Source organism: Peromyscus eremicus, chromosome 4 (genome assembly GCF_949786415.1).
Source record: "Peromyscus eremicus chromosome 4, PerEre_H2_v1, whole genome shotgun sequence".
Classification (NCBI taxonomy): Eukaryota; Metazoa; Chordata; class Mammalia; order Rodentia; family Cricetidae; genus Peromyscus; species Peromyscus eremicus.
Genome location: NC_081419.1, coordinates 109,339,698 through 109,359,440, shown reverse-complemented (window position 1 = coordinate 109,359,440; position 19,743 = coordinate 109,339,698). Strand labels below are relative to the sequence as shown.

Below are 19,743 nucleotides of genomic sequence, written 5' to 3'. Positions count from 1 at the left end.
TCTGCCTAGAGCTTGTGAAAGCCTTACTCATGCTGTCACAACATGGTATGTTCATCTGTACAGGTGCTCTGCCGTCTAGGAGACAATGAAGAACCTTCCTTGCTAATGGTTTCCAGAATATTACAGTTTTGTCATGTGATGGGTGTGGTGTAGATGCATTTTACTCAAAGTATGCTCCATAGGCCAGAAGATCCTGTCAACGAAGCTTATTAAAGAGGCCGAGTCTCCAGACCCACACCCAGACCCACAGAATCAGGCTCAGCATGTTAACATCCTATCCCAATCTTGATGTAAAATTTGGAAACATGCTGGCATAGATGAGGAGTTGTGAGAACATGTCTGTGTTTCAATCCCAACTCCTTTGCTTACAAACTGCGTGGCTCTGGGCAAGAAATTTAACCCCTCAGTGTCTACAGCTCCTCATTTGCTAAGAGGGGGCAATTAGAACATTATGGATTTTTAAAGCATAAGTGAAAGTGGGCCTGGCAGTTCACGCCAGCAATCTTAGTTTCTTAAGGCCTAAGGTAAGCTCATGACCTGTCCAGGCTACATCGTGAGTTCAAGGCCATCTCAAGTAATTAAACTAGCTTGGGATGGAGCTCAGTGGTAGAATATTTGTCCAACCAAAATCCAACTAAACCAACAAAAGTGCCACATATGATAATACATTAAAGGGCCCAATAAACTGGCAGGTACATGGAAAGCACACAATGCTCATTACATTTACTTTTCCCTCTGGTCCTCTGATATGCTGATATGATCACTGTAGAGGCAAATAAAATAAAATAAAATAAAATAAAATAAAATAAAATAAAATAAAATAAAAACAAGAAGCAGCCCGCCATCCCATCCCCACTTGTCAGATCCTAACTTCTTGGTGTCTGGCCCAGGGCCTGAGATGCCCAGTACAGACAATTAGAGCCTACCTCCTAATGGCTCCTGGTACCTTATCCTAAATGACCAGTCTCAGGGAGAATTCTAACCCATTCCTTCCCAGGGGTATGGTCCTTTTTCTCTCTGGGAATTTGCCTGCTGTGTTTTTGTCTATAATGTATATTGCTTATTAAAAGTTTTCCATCAGGCTTAGTGGGTACAGACATTTGTCACAATGCCCAAGAACCTCAGTTTAAACCCTAGACGCCATATGGCAGAAAGATAAATGACTCCCACAAATTGAACTCTGTTGTGTCTGCAAGCACCCTGTGGGACATGAATGTGCACACACACACACATACACACACAAATGTGAATAGTAATGATACTAATAAAACATTTTTATGTCAACTCTATTCTGGCAAATCCTTTCACCTCAATGCCTTGGGCACACCATTGTCAGTATGACAACCGTGCTCAAATATTTTATTTTGACTTTAAGGTCTTTATGGAATATTTTCTAACTGAAATATTGAGCATTCACATTTTTCCTTTATAGGTATATTTTAAAAGTAGAAAACAAAAAGAGTTGCTGATAATTTCATTTGGCATCTTTGTAATTACATTAAGGTATCTGGGCTTTGAACTTTTATTAAATTTGCAAACAAAAATACATCCATAGGCAGCATGCTAGTTCAATATGTATCAATGACTGACAGTACTTATATATTACTTAAGAGGGGTTTTTTTTGCTGTTGTTTATATCCTAAATTTTTTTATTTGACTTATAGATAAGTACCTATAAGTACTATACTATAAATCTACTCCTAGGATTGAGATTGTTTTTATTCTGCAATGTTGCTGACCAACAACCTGAACGGTGACTTGCTTTGTTTTGGTTTGGTTTTTTTGAGACAGGGTTTCTCTGTGTAGTTTTGTTGCCTGTCCTGGATCTCACTCTGTAGAGCAGGCTGTCCTCAAACTCACAGAGATCCACCTGGCTCTGCCTTCTGAGTGCCAGAATGGTGATTTTTAAAGTGATAAAAATACTCAGGTGCTGAAGAACATACCAGTCATCCCAGGCAGGGAGATGGACAGTTTGGGGCCAGCCTGGGCTATACAGTGGTATCTTGGCAAAAAGAAAACAAAAACGAAGAGGAAAAACCAAAACTGAGAGGAAGAAAAACAAGGAAGTCATGAAAGCAAATGCAGCCAATCTCTATGTGATCTTCTAATATCCAACCATAATTCACCCATTACATAAATATAACATATAAACAGTCTGGACTAACATTAATAAGAATATAATCTGAACAATGTCTTTTTCACATGGTATGTAATGAATGCCTATTAACTGAACTTCAGGGAAAACACTGGATTTAAAAATGTCATAAGAAGGTAACTTTCTAGCCTATTAGAAACCTGGCAATGTTTTACAGTTCAGTGAAGTTTTTATGCTCAAAAACAAAGGACTTTTGGAAGCATCCTGTTAGAAGAATCAGACAGAAGATGTCTTTGCTACTACACTGGGGTCTCTGGTGTCTAACATGTCCTAGATAGAATTTTCTTTCGTGACAACTATGGCTGCTTATTTTGAGTGGCCTCATTCAAACAAATGCATATCACTGTACAATGGGAAAAGACACACCAGCATTTGGAGGATGAAAATTACTTTCTCCTCCCAGCTCTTCATGGTCAAGGCCAAAAAATAAAATTTAATTCTCCAGTTTCAAAAATGAGGCCAGGGAGGATTTAGACAACTCCACAGGGCATGGAAAGGGTGGTATTTTATTTTCTCTGAGACCAATGTGGAGTCTCTGTGATTTAGGGCTTCTTGAATGACATTAGAAATGTCCAAAATAACATAAATTTAACCAGCAGTATACATATATAAAAATCATTTCGAATCACTTTATTAAGAGGGAAAAACGAAAGCAATATTGATCTAAGTCTCAATTTCTGCTCTTTTTACATCCTTTACAGTTTTTATTCACCACAAATAGGCTCTTAATATGTGATATCAGCTCTTGGTATGTGATGTTGGGCACAAAATGAAGCTTTTGAAGGACACCAGAGTTAGAGATCTCGGCAGTCTCAAAGGCTCGCTATCTCCTCCCTCTCCTCAGAGTGACAGTTTGCCCTGTGATAGGGAAACGACATGGGAGGCACCATCACCAAAAGGCTCCATGGTGAGACTTTCACCAGTGGCTGCTTCAGCTGAAGAGCTGAAGAATGTAGGTGTCTGCCAATGGGCCTTTGATATGAGTAATTCCTCCCTGGAGACACCAGCTAAAGTACCCTGCAGGTCCTTTGCATGTATATCATGACTTGCAGTTTAGTGTTTTCATGGGATTACAGAGTGTGCAAGGGAGTGGGTCTCTGATTCTTGTGTCTTCTCTTGGGCTCTTCTCTTTTGTTTGTTTTGTCCAATTTTAATGTGTTAGTTTTTGTTTTATCTGATTACATTTTACTTTATTATGTTATATTTTATTATTATCCCCTAGAATCCTATTTATTTTCTAATGAAAGACAGAAAGCAGGTGGTTCCCGATGGGAGGGTGGGGAGGAACTGGAGGAGTAGAGGGCGGGGAAACCATAATCAGGATGTATTATGTGAGGAAAAACAACTGTTTTCAATAAAAGGATCAAAATGTAAAAATAAATAGACAAACAAACAAACAAATAAATAAATAAATAAATGCTTCTTAGCATCCCATTGAGAATTGAGACTTACCTAAAATATTCTAGGCCACAAACCTAGTCTTATCAAATACAAAAGAAGCAAAATAATCTTTAATATCATATCAGATCATAGAGCAATAACATTAGAAACTAATTGTAAGAGAAACCACATAAGCTACACAAACACACAGAGATTAAACTATACACTCTTAAATGACTAATGGGATTGCTGAGAAAATAAGGGAAGAAATTAAAAATGTTTTAGCATCAAATGAAAATGGTAACACAATTTATGAGAACCTTCATGATACTACTAAGATAGTCCTAAAAGGAAAATGTGTAGGTATGACACTGTAACACTCCCAGCTGTGACACCACCCCCTCCCCCACCGCGAGCTGCAACCATGATTCAAGCCTAGCATGTGTGTGAGCACGTACATGTCACAATGCCCATGTGGAATTCAATTTGTGGGAATTGGTTACCTCCTTCTACCATATGTGTCTCAGGGATTGAACTCAGGTCATCAGGCTTGGGGGCAAGCACCCTTACCCACTGAGCCTTTCATTTTGTGTATTATAAGAAATCATAAATTACTTGGAAAAAATCATGCACTTTAAATGAAAAGCAAAAGAAAACACTAAATGATTTAGTGATGATTGCTTTTCAGTGATTTAGTTGCTAAATCAACACAGAATCACCTAGAAACACCCAGAGCAGCAAGATGTGTACTATTCATCCACTACAGCCATGGGATAAGGCCCCGGTGTTATCTAAGGAATGCCAAGGGAAAGAAATGTGGATATTTTGCTGACTCATCATGCTTTGTGACTTCAGGCTGAATTCCAAGAAGGTGTGTTCTAGCATGGCATGTCTTTGAGGTGCGACGTTACATAGGCCATGCCAGCCAGTAGATGTGGAACTCGTTACCGTCATGCGTTAAGACTGGAGACCTTCTCACCTCTTTCTTCACTTCCTCTTCGTCCTCCAGGGTCAGTGCAGCCAGCTGCTTAGCTCTCTGCTCCATCAGATTGACATATCGGATCGGGTTGGACAGAGCTTCGATCACATCTAATCAGGGAAGAGACATTCTCGATCAAGGTTTCTGGAGGAGCTGACTAGCCATCATCCATCCAAGGAACCATCCGTGCATACAACCCACCATCCACTCATGCATTCATTCATCCCCGACCCACCCACTCATTGATGTAGCATCATTTATTCTTCCACCTAACCCTGTAACTCTCCACTCAGATATGCCCCATTTTGAAAATACACAAGGGGCAGGACTTTGCTAAAACTTGAGAGAGAAATCAAAGTCACTCAGTTCTGAGAGCCAAATGACATGCATTTCAAGTCATGGTTCCCCCTCAACTGCGTCTTCTCTAGCTTCCTTTTGAAGCTTTTGTTTACCTGCAGCAATGGCTTCGATACTTGACTTATTTGGTTAAAAGTGTATCATAAGTGGAGACTCTTTGCATAAAGCTTGTCTTCTGGCCTAATGGAACAACCAATTTGACAACTTGGCAGTGGCAAGGCAGCAGGAGTTAGAGCTGCCACCTCTGGGCCAGAAACACATGTTCCATGTTTGTCACAGTCTCCACCAATGGCCAATGTCTCATTCTTAGGACCCTTGGTAATAACAAACAAACAAACAAACAAAAGAAAACCAAACCAAGACAACAACAACAAAACATTTAAAAATGTGACTTTTGGTTAAGTTAGTGCCTGTGAATTTGAGACTTGATCAGAGACCTGCAGCTAGCGGGAGGTAAATTCACTGTACAGATATAGATGAATAACTGTAGAAGTGGACAGCATGGGCTGGGAAGTGTTGGTCCCATGAGGATAAGACTGACCTTGTGTAAAGAGAGTAAATACTGGAATATTAGGATTTCAATCAAGATGTTTAATGTACCCACAGACTCAAACAACTGACTGCTAAGCACACACACCAAAGAAGTGTGCTTATGAGACCACAGTGTCCCACCATTGGCCCAGTTAGCCTTCCACCAGGCCACAAAGATGCGGATACCCCTAGGTGGCACTGTTTACCTGCATATGTATCTGGCACGTAGTCTTTGACTTCTATGTAGACAAAGACAGCTGGCAGCATCAGGGGCTGGTTCCTCTCATTCCGCAGGGAGATGTAGTGATAGCCTGCAGGGTGACAATGATACTGAGTGTCACCTGTTTGCTTCACAGTGCTAGTGACATCCATTCCCACCTGTGGTGCATGACAAACAGTCCACTTGTTTTTCATTTTCATCACACAATTCTGAGTGATAATGTAATATGTACCTCAACAGGCTGGAGAAATCATTGATTCTGTATTATTATTATTATTATTATTATTATTATTATTATTATTATTTCTGTTCTAACCATTTTTTCACCTGCAATTTGTATATCCCAGTTTGAATTATTGGGTCAAATGTACCCCCTACAATAAACCGTACTTGCTGTGATTGCATGACTGGAGATCTGTGTTGTCTATGGGACATTAGTGCTTCGGGACCAACACAGTGTGAACACGCATGTGTAGAGTTAGGCACTTTTTTCCTTTTTTTTTTTTTTTTTTTTTTTTTTGGTTTTTCGAGACAGGGTTTCTCTGTGTAGCTTTGCACCTTTCCTGGAACTCACTTGGTAGTCCAGGCTGGCCTGGAAATCACAGAGATCCGCCTGGCTCTGCCTCCTGAGTGCTGGGATTAAAGGAGTGTGCCACCACCGCCTGGCTGAGTTAGGCACTTTTGACTTACCAGTGGGTTCCCTAAAAGAGCCCCATGTTGGGTGCCACCACCCCTTCAGCGTGCATCCCAAAATGAACACTGGATAGAAATGAGGCCAAATGGCAACCCAAAGTACAACTTTGCCATTGAACACAGGCTAGCTGGGTCAATTCTTATGCTGTGGCTGTTGTGCTTTGTCCCCAAGGTTGGAGGCAGAGTGATCACCCAGATCACTCTGTTGATCCTGAACAGCTGGAGGCACAGGCCTGTGCTTGCCAGAGATGGTTCTTGAGAGAGATTCTCCTAAAAAGACTGAGCCTGGCCGACCTAGTTCTCTAGTTTCCTGCTGGTGAGGTGATCCCCACCCCCCACACTTCCTTGAGGAAGCCCCCACTTAAATTAGTTCCTTACCAGAAGAAAGCTGATAAAATGATCTAATCTTGATCTTGTAGCCTCTAAAACTGTGAGCAAAATAAACTTCATTTCTTCCTAAAGCAGCCTGACTCAGGTATTTTCATTAGAGTAGTAAAAAATAACAATATTTGTGAGTGAGTTTTCAGACAGCTTATTGTGCACAAGTATTATGGTCAAAGTTGATTTCTGGCAACACTACAACATGACAAAAATGAAAAATCACTAGATTGACTTGAAAAATTTTAAAACCTCTGTTGTACAGCAAAATCACAAAGGAACAATGTAGTGGAATATTAGTTTAAGATGTGTTACATTTGTTTATGCTGTGTAATATTTGTTTAATATTGCAAAGATATGTGTTGCGTTCCTTTTTTTTTTTTTTTTTTTGGTTTTTTGAGATAGGGTGTCTCTGTGTTGTTTTGGTGCCTGTCCTGGATCTCACTCTGTAGACGAGGCTGGCCTGGAACTCACAGAGATCTGCCTGGCTCTGCCTCCCAAGTGCTGGGATTAAAGGTGTGCACCACCATTCTTTAATATCACATTTGTTTAACTCTATAAAGTTGTGTTACTTTGCCTGTCTAAAACATGTGATTGGTTTAATAAGGAGCTGGATGGCCAATAGCTAGGCAGGAGAGAGAAATAGGCAGGGCTGCCAGGCAGAGAGAATAAATAAGAGGAAATCTAGAGAACAGAGTGAGAAGCGAGAAAAGGAGGATGATAGGGGCCAGCGACCCAGCCACACAGCCAGCCACAGAGTAAGAAGGAAAGAAAGATATATAGAATAAAGAAAGGTAAAAAGCACAGAGGCAAAATTTAGTTAAAGAGAAACAAGATAATTTAAGTTAGAAAAGCTGGCTAGAAACAAGCCAAGCTAAGGCTGTGCATTCATAAGTAAGAATAAGTCTCCAGGTATTTACTTGGGAGCTTGGTGGCAGGCCCCCAAAGAGTAAAATAAACAACTACAGAGCAACAGATCCTAAGTCATTCCTTAATGACAAAGTCTGACCACATTATCCATACCTGGCCGAATAGCCTGCACAGGCAAGATCCGGTGACCAATAAATTTACCTCCTTCTTCATATGCTGCTATCCTCAAACAGGCCAGAGAAGGCAAAACTACCTGTGGGGACATGAATGAAGCTGGTTACAAGAGTAAGCAAATCCAAAAAAGAACTAGGAAAGTATTGGAGAACCTAGCCCTGCCCTTCCCAAACCAGGTATCTACCTACTCATCTAATGTAGGTAAAAACTTAAGCTGCCTCTCTGAAGGTAAGAAAAGACATGAGCAGAAACAGGACTGCATTTGGGTGCACCACCATGCTTCAGAGGCCATTTGAGCCAAAAGGTACTTTCTTTTTACACACACATCATCAATGTAGAAAGTTCCGTGAACTCAGGGGATCTTACCATTGTGCACACAGGTTTTCAGATGAAGCTACGTTGATATATTAAATCAAAATTAAGGGGTTAGGGGTATGGCTCAGAGGTTAAGAATACTGTTTGTTCTCAAAAAGGATGCAGGTTCAGTTCCCAGCACCCATATGGCAGCTTTTGAAGGTCTATAATTCCAGTTCTAGGTAATCTACCTTCCTCTTCTGTGGGCATCAGCAATGTATAGGGTACATAGACTTGCACACAGGCTAGAAATTCATATAATTAAACAAAGCTAAAATATTGAAAAAATAAAATTAAATCTTTCACAATAGCTCTCAAAGTACAACTGCTTTATATACTCACAAGCAAATAATTGCTTATTTTCCCTCTGTTTAGAACACCCAGAAAACACCTGCCTCTCATGGAAGAGACCCACCTTTTTGAACACAATAGGTTCTTCTTCCCAGACAGGATTTACAGCATTTCCTTGGGATGTCTTGGTTTTAAATGCCTTCCTCCTTGTGTCCACAGGCAAACCAAACATATCCACTTCCACATAAGTTCCAACCTTCTTATCAGAAAGAAACTGACCTGAAATAATCTAGAAAATATTAGAAAGTCTTGAAAAATGAGTAACAAGGAGTCAGGAGACAACTCTAAGGAGGCCAAATGCAGCCCGTGAGTGTGAAATCATAGGCTGAATGAAATAAAGGCAAGAGTAGAGCCATCTTTCCTCTTAACCTAAAGAGTTGATAGAGGAGACTGAGAATGGGGGTGGTTAGGAGCCAATCAGATGGAGTCATATGGGAGTAATAAATGAACCAGCATACTTGGAAGCCACCAAGTTATCATGATCTCTGTCCTCACTCAGTTAGCCGTTTAAACAACCATGGGCCTCCTTTGTCTAGCTACAGAATTAATTAATGTTCTGTAGTTAAATGAGATTTAAGACTACATATTACTATAAGATATCCCATGGTTTCTTCTATCTATAGTCAAGTTGTTAACATCCTAGGAACCCATCACCTGTCATAAAAGTGAATGGATACATTAACCTAGGACCAACTTAGAGAGCTTTCCCGGCACTGTCTCCTTGACTCTTCAGGATTGCTGATCACATCAGCAGGGTCTTTGGCATCCCTCAGCTTCTAATGCCACCATTTTGCCAGACTTCTAGCCCAGCCATCATCTTCGAAGTACTGTCCCTATCATGGGTAAGCTCAGAAAGGCACTGAGTAGCCGATGACTTTGTTCCAAGCACGTAACTCAGATTCCCTGGGTTTGCTCATCATTCTCTGTTCCTGCTGTTCTTTCTGGAATAAAGTACAGGCACATTTTACTTGTTTCCATTAACCATTATGGCAGGTGACAGATCCCTTGGTTGTTGACAACTGGGCTACACAGAGAGGAAGGTGAGGGAGATGTTTTGTGAATATGTCGTCTTAAAATCTCATTCAATTCCACAGTATTGAATCATTCCATAGGTAGGCAAAGTAGGCTCACAATTGGATGACTACATGGCTAGCTGGCAAGAATAAAAGCAATGATAAACTTGGTGGGTACCCACTTGGTATCCACCATTGTTATTTAACTTGGGTTCTACCTCCTAACAGGCTTTGTATACCACGTCTGAACCTTTCAAGTGACATGAATCCCACCAGGAATTCAGATGCCCAGAAGTCTTGGGTTCTTATGTTTCCTGATCAAAAGCAGAGTCCGAAGGTAGCCATGACCCTCAGCCTCAGGGCCTTTGTCTGTCAGATGGGATAGTAAATCATCATGTTAGCTTATAGGTCTGGGACTGTGAGGTCTCTGCCAGAAGACCCACGCAGAGGTATGACAGGACCAAGGGGAGCCCAACCCCAGGTTTGGTGGTGATGATGGAGGCAGGTGGGGCTCTATGCAGTGGCCTGCATTTTGGACAGAAGCTATAGGTTAAATTTTAGCTGGGGGCTCTCAACTATTTCCCAATTCACCCAAACTTCACTGTGTCTATGTATTGGTTCTATAACTGTTTCCACTGACAGAGTAGAATTTTCAAGACAAAAATTAATAAGCAAAAAGACATATGGGAATAAGATGGATCTAAACAAGTCAAACTACTCCTAGTGTGACTCAGCTAGGACAACAAGTGACAGGAATGCTAAAAATTAGTCTTCTGTTACTACATGATGCTTCTGGTGTCTTTTTTTTTTTTTTGGTTTTTCGAGACAGGGTTTCTCTGTGTAGCTTTGCGCCTCTCCTGGAACTCACTTGGTAGCCCAGGCTGGCCTCGAACTCACAGAGATCCGCCTGGCTCTGCCTCCCGAGTGCTGGGATTAAAGGCGTGCGCCACCACCGCCCGGCTTGCTTCTGGTGTCTTAACTGTTCTTGACAGGAATTAAACATCATTTGCTGAAAACAATTTCTTAAAATCAATACATTTATGCAGCATCATTTTTGCCTAGTTCACGCTATAATATATGGCTTGAAGTAACTTCAAAAGATAAAATTACAAAACATTTTGCTGAAATTTTATTTTTGAAACTATAACATAAAGTGGCTCACTTTGGGGAGAACCAGGGGATGAACAGCAGTGTTGGGCATGTAGACAGAGACCTGTCATCAGCACACTTAGGTTGAGCTGGGGGAACTGAGAATTTAAGGCAAGCCTGAGCTACATAGTGATGCTGTCTCAAAAAACAAAACAAAACAACAACAACAAAAATAACAAGGGCTTGATGTGCAGGTCAGTGGTACAGCACTCGATTAGCTGATGCAAGGTCCTGGTGTTTTATCACCAGCAGTATAAAGCATGTGTTTGGGTTAGATATTAAACTGTCAGAGGGATGTGTGGACAAGTTTTTCACTTGATTTTGTTAAGGTCAGTATGAAAAAGGCATTTATATTTAGTTTTGGAAGTTTATTAGTCATACAATTATTCATGGAAACACACAATAAGTGAGATTTTAAAAAGTAAATTTTTATGTTTTATAACATTCTAGTTTCAGCAACCACATGCTTCCAGAATCCACAGGGAAGCTCTTTATAAAAATGGAGTCCTCAAGCTGGGCGGCAGTGGTGCATGCCTTTAATCCCATCACTCGGGAGACAGAGCCAGGCAGATCTCTGTGAGTTTGAGGCCAGCCTGGTCTACAGAGTAAGATCCAGGACAGGCACCAAAACGACACGGAGAAACCCTGTCTCAAAAAACCAAAACAAACAAAAAAAAAAACCAAAAAAAAAAAAGGAGTCCTCTTATGATATTAAAATACTTCTTCACAGCTAAAAATCTGTTGTCACATCTATTTCAAAGACCGAATAAAAGGATTTGGGATTCATTTTTAGAATAAGATGCATAGTGAATAAAGCAACCCTTTAAGATTATTAAAGTGACTTTTATATCCCTGAATATTCAGGTAGATTGAAAAACATGCTATGGTAACTTGGAAGCTTTTGTCCAATATTCAATCATTAGAATTGGTGAGAACTGGGGTGGTGGGGAGAACTCAAAGACCTCCATACAGGTACCTGGCTTCCCTGTGCATTTCCCAGTGGGATGTTTGCATCCAAAGAGAGGACTGGGCAATGGGAAGTCTCCACTCATCTATTTTTTTAGCTCCATTTACTCTCATCCTAAGAATGAGACTTGGCTCCTTTATTTCTTTGTAGTCTGGGGAAATTTTTAATGAGTATTCGATCCTTGAAAAGAAAATAAGGTATGAAGAAGGCTTCCTAACTCTTAAGTTTTTAATGACAAAGATATTTGTTTATGCAATATAGGTGATATTTAAGTCTTTTCTCAGAGATGGGTTTGTGACTTATATAACTATGGTAGGGGTGGGGGCCTGGCAGTGGTAAGGGTGAAAGTGTACATACCTTAACGGATAGAGTGTTGGCCACTATCCCGTCTACGATTCCTTCAGTAAATGGGTCAAAATGCTTATCCGGCCTCCTCATGAACTCTGGCTTTAGCCTGTAGCCACTCTTCCCATTGTACTCATACATGCCCATGTTTATCTGCATAGCTAGATCTAATTATAAAAACAGCCCAGTGTAAGTGCGTTTGTGTTTGGAAACTGTAGACTAAGACTGTATATTATAGTCCACTTCCCCAACTGTTCATGCCTTTACAAGGAAATAGTAGTTACACACCATAATAATTTAGAGAGAGAGAGAAAAAAAAAAGAGCTGTATTCCCCAAACCCAGAGAGAACACTGCCCGCAGGCTGGTTTATAGTGTTTTTCAATTTAAATACATTTTTAGAAGCATTACAGCCATTTTAGCAAGTATTTTTTGGCCTTAATGTTAACAGCTGCAAAAAAATCCTTTGTATGCATATATTTGAGTTGATAATTTTAACTAGTCCCTTCTTTGGACACATTTGTTTCTAGTAAATTTTCAGCATTTTACATAAGTGTTTCAGTGGACATCATAACGAAAATTTTGAAAATTTGGCAGTGTTTTGCTACAGTGAGGGGAATTGCTGAATTAAAAGGTAGGCACATTAGAAAACGCTGCTTTTAAGTCTTGTTAAAATGCCTCCAGAAAGCTTAAATTAATTTATACACATGTAAACCATTTTAAGGGATTTTTTGAGGACTGATTTCTACATAACTACTCATTATCAAAGGATGCTCTAATTCTTTGTTTATTAATTTATAGGAAGACATTTTAAACATGCATTTCTGTGATTAATTACAACCAATATGAATTGTTCACACACTCTTTTCTAGTGGACAAAGGTTACTGGTCAAAGTTTTAACAGTCAGTGCATCAAATGAATGTCTAAATTTATGGTAATTCCTGGGGTTAAAAAAACGCAATATAGGACACAGGAGCTCAGTAGTGGAGTATTTACCTAGCGTGTGCCAAAAGCTGGATCAAATCAGCACTGTGGATTTGATACACAGCCATATATATATATGTATGTATATATATATGTGTGTGTGTGTGTGTGTGTGTGTGTGTGTGTGTGTGTGTGTGTGTATAAAATCTTAGAAAGATTAAAAATTTTTAAGGCACTTAGGAAATAACTTGCTGTTCCAAACCATCCAGGAAGTGATCTACGGGACCAACAAAGAAGTCTGTATATCTCTGCCTCCCCAGGGCAAGGGTGACAAGCACTTGTCATCACACCGAACTTTTTAACATGGGCTCTATGCTTACAAGGTTATCAACTGAGCATTCTCCTTAAGCCAGGATTTCTCTTTTTTCCCTTTATGCTTTTGAATTTCCAGTTTTCCTAAAATGATTTTATACTACTTTTAAAATTGCTTTAAAAAAAACCACGAAATCCATAGATACCAAACCCTTTTCATAAATTATTATAGACATCTCAACTTCCAAATTTTAGTCTTTTTTCCTTTGCTTTGATAATCCTTCATTGAAATTTAGTTTTTCAGCCAAATCTGGCTACCCCCCCCCCCCCGCAAGTTTCCATGGCAATGGTTTGTAAACGCTTGGAAATGTGACTTTGCAGGGATGGGAGTAAGCTCCTGTTACTTACCCACTGTCTGGAAATTGAGTGCCACCATCTGACAGCCAGCGTTCCAGAAGAGCTGGGGCATGTAGTTGGATGAGTCCACACGCGTCCCTTTGGGATATATCCTGCTAAGTTGCATCTTGTTGTATCTGGACCATCATGTTAAGTAGTGAATACAATTTCAAAATTATCAGTCTATTATATTCACGGTGAGGCTACTTTCTTATCTCTCACTGGGGAAATAAAGTACACAGCAACGATCACATTGCCCTGATGGGCAAAATGTGCACAGAAGGAGTTAATAGAACAAATATGTTCTTAGAAACAAAGTATTACTATTATTACTATTACTATTATTAGAAACCTGTGGATGCCGCGTCCCGGAGCAGTAAGAATGACTGAGTCAATATCTATGTGATTAGGAAGCATCAGCCACAGGGATGATGATGAAGGGCACTGCAAGGAGTTGGGACATTAAGACCCAGGGAGGATGTTATTGTGTGTGGCAGAAGCAGGAAGTATGAACCATAAAGCTGTTTTAGAAATGCTCTGTCCTCATTTTCTTAATCTTCTCTGGGAATGCTATTTGCAAAGACTACAGTAATCTTTAAGATTAATAAAGAAGGTAAATATAGCACAGACATTTCTGATCTTGCTTCAAAGTTTAGTTCAGTTTCCATCCTAAGAACCTTGTAGTCATTTAACACTGCTTTATCTTTGTAGCATGACAGTCTGGCTCCCACCACCACTTAAGGAAGAACTTAGTTAATAAGGTCTGGAGCAGGCAAGACAGACTTGAGTCTTAACAGTGGAACTTGTTGGCTATCTGATCTTGGGTAAGTTAATTCATCTTCTGGTCTCAGTTTCCTCATCAATACAATACTTCCTCTGTCATAGAATTCCTTTGAGAATTAAATGAGATAAAACATTTAACAAAAGAATATCACAAAGTCAGTACTGAGTACTAATGACAATGATTGTATAGCATTTAATCATTTGATTACAGTGTTAACATTTGTTCTCTGTTCTCTCATTGATGAGTGTGTGGGTGTGGGTGCGTGCGTGCGCGTGCGTGTGTGTGTGTGTGTGTGTGTGTGTGTAGTGTGTGTGTGTGTGTAGTGTGTGTGTATGTGTGCGTCGTGTGTGTGTGTGTGTGTGTGTGTGTGTGTGTGTGTGTGTGTGTTTATGTTTGAAAAGTACCATAGCTTAGGCTGTCCTGGAACTGGTGATCCTCCTGCCTCAACCTCCTGAGTGCTGAAATTATACGCACATGCTGTCATGCTTACCCTCTGTTGATTAAGCTTTTGATTTATGTGTGTGTATGCATATGTGAGTGTGTATGCATGTGTGTGTGTGTGTGTGTGTGTGTGTGTGTGTGTGTGTGTGAATGTGTGCAGGTGCACATGTGCTTACAAGGTTGTACCAGAAGTCAACCTTTAATGTTACCCCTAAGGAGCTATCTACATTGGTTTGATGATCCAAGGCCGCTCACAGGCCTACAGTTTGCCCAAGTAGGCTAGACTAGTTGCCCAGCAAGCCACAGGAATCCTTCTGTGCCTACCTCACTGTAATTATAGGTACATGTCACCATACCCAACTTTCTACAAACATGGGCCCTGGGCTCAAACTTAAGTCCTCAGGCTTGACGGAGTCATACTCTTAGCCTCACTGATGAGGTGTAAAAGTGAATTTTATTCTAGGATTTGCTTCATGAATTTTAACTCTTCAGAATAGTGGCATTAATGTATGAAAAATAACATGAAGGTGCTGTGGATTTCTGTACTATGAACGTGTTGCTCCGATTGATTGATAAATAAAACATTGATTGGCCAGTAGCAAGGCAGGAAGTATAGTATTGGCGGGTTAAGGAGAGAGGAGAATTCTGGGAGGCAGAAGGCTGATTCAGGAGATGCTGCCAGCCGCTGCCACCATAAGAAGTAAGATGTAAAGTACCAGTAAGCCACAAGCCACCTGGCAACTTATAGATTTATAGAAATGGGTTAATTTAAGATATAAGAACTAGATAGCAAGAAGCCTGCCACGGCCATACAGTTTATAAGTAATATAAGTCTCTGTGTGTTTACTTGGCTCTGAGTGGGACTGGAGAAAACTCCAGCTACATGAAAACTTCTTCAACTTTTATTCATGGGAAATAACATAAAACTAGAAATCACCATTGCCATGCATTTACATTCATATAATTTTGATCATTGTTCCTACCACTTTTAATTGAACCTATATCACATGTGTGTGAGGTGCTAAGCCAGGTTCATAGCTATGTGTACATACCATTGATCTATAGATTCATATATATCTATAATCCTAGAGAGCATATGTAGGCCAGTGTATAAAGTATACACCCTTATGTTACATATATTGCACCCAATCAAACAGCAAATCATAAAGTTAGCAGCATTACTTCTGTTTGAAGATGAGGAAAATCAGAATTAAGCAAATTAATTAAGCCAAGAAACTTAGAGGTTGAGGTTTGAGGCAGCCTTGCAGCCAGGGCCTCCACTACCCTAAAGTTAGTTCATTTCTCTATAGACCAGGCTACCCACGTTGCATGCTACACTGAAGACTTGGGCTATAGATGGAAATCATTCTACACATCTTTCTCCTTATTGAACAGACAGCCCATGGCTTTAGCAGGTGAGGTCAGCAGTCATTCATCAAATCAAGGATACTCTACAAATTCCACTGGAGACTTGGTAAGTTGTTCAAGTCCCTTGGTTTCCACGAAGGAAGACATTTCAAAGCTTTTATTTCTTTCTGAGTTCAACAACAACAAAAGGGGTAAGAAATAAAATTCAGTATTATAAATTACAATATTATAAAAGAAATAAACAAATGCTAAGTGAATTGGAGGGTAACTGCTTTAACATTCAGTGTGCATAGTCAGACTTTTATCTATCAAGTATTTGCCAGTAATAAAAGTTGAGTCTTGCAAGTTATATCTTCAAGTATTCATGGCTTGGGTGAGATATCCTCATGGTTCTGTGCTTTAGGGTGTGAATTAATTAATTAACAGGTATAGTATGACAAGGAAAATGGTTTTGTTCTAAAGCCCTCCAGAGTGACTTTCTGGGGGATCTGCAGGAGACATTGTGGGGATGTAGATGCTGACATTGCATGTTATTCATGCCCACATGTCAACTCTTTTTTTTTTTTTTTTTTTTTTTTTTTTGGTTTTTCGAGACAGGGTTTCTCTGTGTAGCTTTGCGCCTTTCCTGGAACTCACTTGGTAGCCCAGGCTGGCCTCCAACTCACAGAGATCCGCCTGGCTCTGCCTCCCGAGTGCTGGGATTAAAGGCGTGCGCCACCACCGCCCGGCCACATGTCAACTCTTAAAGTCACAGCTAATGTGGCATCAGAATTAGGATCTACCAAAGGACAAGAATCTCTGGAGATGCTCCAATCTGCCAGCCTCATTTCCATAATAGATTCCAACAGCCAAAGAGGTGAGTGTGTTAAAGAACTCAATATTCTTGAATATCAGAGTGTTAGGAAAACACCCTGAATGTGGAATTCAAGCCTCTAGAGAGGGCAGGGGACTAAAGAAAGTGATCTCAGTTTAGAAAGACTGACAGACAGTTTCATGGTTTTCCCAACTGAGGATCAGTGGCTATGCCCCACACTCAGGTGGATATATGTTACAGAGTTGGTAAACAGCTCTACCTTTCAAAAAACGGTGATCTTTGGGAAGTTTTTCCCTCTTTGACTCTCTCATTTTCAAAATGAGGCCCTTATTCTTCCTCCTGATCACCGAAGATTCTATCCATTGCCCATTTGCCTAACTTGCTTTCAGGGTACCCCCAATTCATTTATTTGGGCTCATAATTAATTTACTTTCATGCAATTAATAATTTTAAGCATGATTGTTAATTAAAACTAAGTCTTCACAATGGGTAAAATTCAATCAATGAGATGTCTAGCATGATCAAGTGACAGGAAGCACATGGAGAAAGTGTTTGAATGCCCATGGGCATCACTGGGTTCCAGAGAATGCCCACTTCCTGCTCCTCTACCTCACAGCATCTCCAGGAGCTGTGCACAGTGGAGTTATAGAAAGTGAAGCCAAAGGGCAGGAAACCCCCCAGTTTTAGGATGCTTTACATCGGACAACTTCGGATAAGACGAACCAGTAATGATGGCATCAGAAAACGCTGGATTCTTTATTCATGAGCTGTAGTGAAATTTAAATTCCTTGTGTGTATCAAGACACCAAGTGCCACTAAGTTAAGACTCAGGGCAGAAGCTCACAAATATAAATAATCATGCCACATAGAAGCTTGAAGTTGGATGTATCTAGTTTTTTGTTTTTTGTTTTTTTTTAAATGAGGCTGTTGCATTTAAGCAAAATTTCAATTAAGCAACTAGGAAGCCTCAAGGCTCCTCTTGCTCTGATCTTACCTTACACTTTGTGTAAGTATAAAGGGCACTTTCATAAAAGAGTTTTCCCCATTAGCTAATAGAAAGATGACTTCTGTATTCAATTTGAATGTATAGTTGGGTAAAGGGAAAACGAAAAGTGGTGTGAATTGAGTTACATAGTCTCCTCAGTACATGAAATGAGCTGGAGAAATGGAACCTGGGTGGGTTGGTTCTATTTTGTGTTACCAAGTTTGTGTAAGTCTTTCTCGCTTCCTCTTCTGTGATGTGGACAGATGCTTAACACTGTCACTGTGTTACTAGGGGCCCCACAGGGGTTGTAGACAAACAAATGAAATGTGAAATTCTCAGTCACTTGGACACTGGTTTGACATCTTTCAGGTAACCGTGCATAGTCTGTAGGCCCATTAAATATGTGCAGGAACATCATGAAATGCTATTTTGTGATTTTCTGATATATTAAATATAAGATCAAAGTGTTAAAAAGAGTTATATTTCTGTAATGATACCAAGATAGCACAATCCATGCAAATATCCAAGACATCCGGAACAGAACAGTCCCTTCAGGTTCTGATTACCTCATGTTTGGGCTATACTAGGGATTTTTTTTTTTTCTGCAGAAAAGCTTACTTTTTGAAATTTCAAAGGACTCAAACTTGACAGGTTGAATATAGTTCACTAGGTTAGACATCTCTTCTGTGGCCATGGCCTCGCTGCCAGCAGTCCCCTGGAAGCAGGAATAAAAAATAAAATAAGAAGTATTTCCAGAGTCAGCATTATACTATCCAGAGTTATCTTCTCAGAAAATAGTCACATGATGCAAGGGAACAGAAAATCCTTCCATTCTGAAAAGAACTGCTCACAGAAATCCACCACAGGACAGGAACAAAAGGCAGGCCGGGTCCTCATCACAAACACTTGGCAGCACATGTGTTTAGAGTTTGGATTTTGCAGTATTTATTTATACATAGTGGATATTTTGTGAATGAGTCATAAATCCAACAAAAATTTCATTTAAAACTCACCTGTATGTTATACCCACTTCCTAACTGTCTTTTCTCCCCAATGCTGAGTATTAAAACCAGCACAAAATGATTTTAAATATGAAATAAAAAAATTCACGACATAGAATTTTCCATCTGTGGCATCAGGCCAGCTTTTCAAAGTTTAGGGGCTTTGGACATTTTAGATTCTAGATTTTCAGATTCTGTATGGTAACTTTATGAATGGGAGAGCTGGCAGGGTGGTCTGGGACCAACAGCATCAGGACCTCCATTTTTAGCCTCTCCACAGGCATCAGGGAGGAAAATCTGTATTAATACAGTGATGGTCACAGGAACCGCTCTCCTCTACAGCACAGAGCACAGATGTAAGTGGGGGCTCTACAAACAATTTGTATATTTTTTGATAAGCACTCCCCTCCCTCATTGGTTCCTGTGTGACAAAGTGTGCTGTATGGAAACAGAATAGTTGCTTAGGTCCCAGAGCAAGGCCATCTGATAGTAAATCCAAAGGCCAAGTCAGAAGCTGTTCCACTACTCATCTGCAAGATAAAATTCAGTCCTATAGCACCTTTATTTCTATAATTATTAAAAGTAAATTAAAAAACCAGGTGTAGTGGTGCACACCTTTAATCCCAGCACTGGGGATTGGGGGGGGAGGGGAGCGGGGCAGAGGCAGGGGAATCTCTAAGTTTGAGGCCAGCCTGGTCTACAGAGTGAGAACCAGGACAGCCAGGGCTACACAGAGAAACCAAATAAAGGAAGTGAGCTCAGAACAGTGTCTGGCAAATAGTAAGAGCTTACATTATTTTAGA

General features: G+C 40.2%; 1 protein-coding gene across 1 annotated transcript in view; it reads right to left on the bottom strand.

The window, feature by feature from the left end:
• Positions 1-19,743, bottom strand: part of Plcb1 (phospholipase C beta 1) — a 256,333-nt gene that overhangs the window by 126,432 nt on the left and 110,158 nt on the right. The window contains exons 14-21 of the mRNA XM_059258948.1: positions 18,558-18,654; positions 16,223-16,307; positions 13,560-13,684; positions 11,929-12,083; positions 8,507-8,671; positions 7,717-7,816; positions 5,609-5,713; positions 4,515-4,624 (exon numbers count right to left, since the gene is read on the bottom strand). Of these exons, the coding sequence (XP_059114931.1) occupies positions 4,515-4,624; positions 5,609-5,713; positions 7,717-7,816; positions 8,507-8,671; positions 11,929-12,083; positions 13,560-13,684; positions 16,223-16,307; positions 18,558-18,654 (942 nt within the window). The remainder of the gene's footprint in view (positions 1-4,514; positions 4,625-5,608; positions 5,714-7,716; positions 7,817-8,506; positions 8,672-11,928; positions 12,084-13,559; positions 13,685-16,222; positions 16,308-18,557; positions 18,655-19,743) is intronic.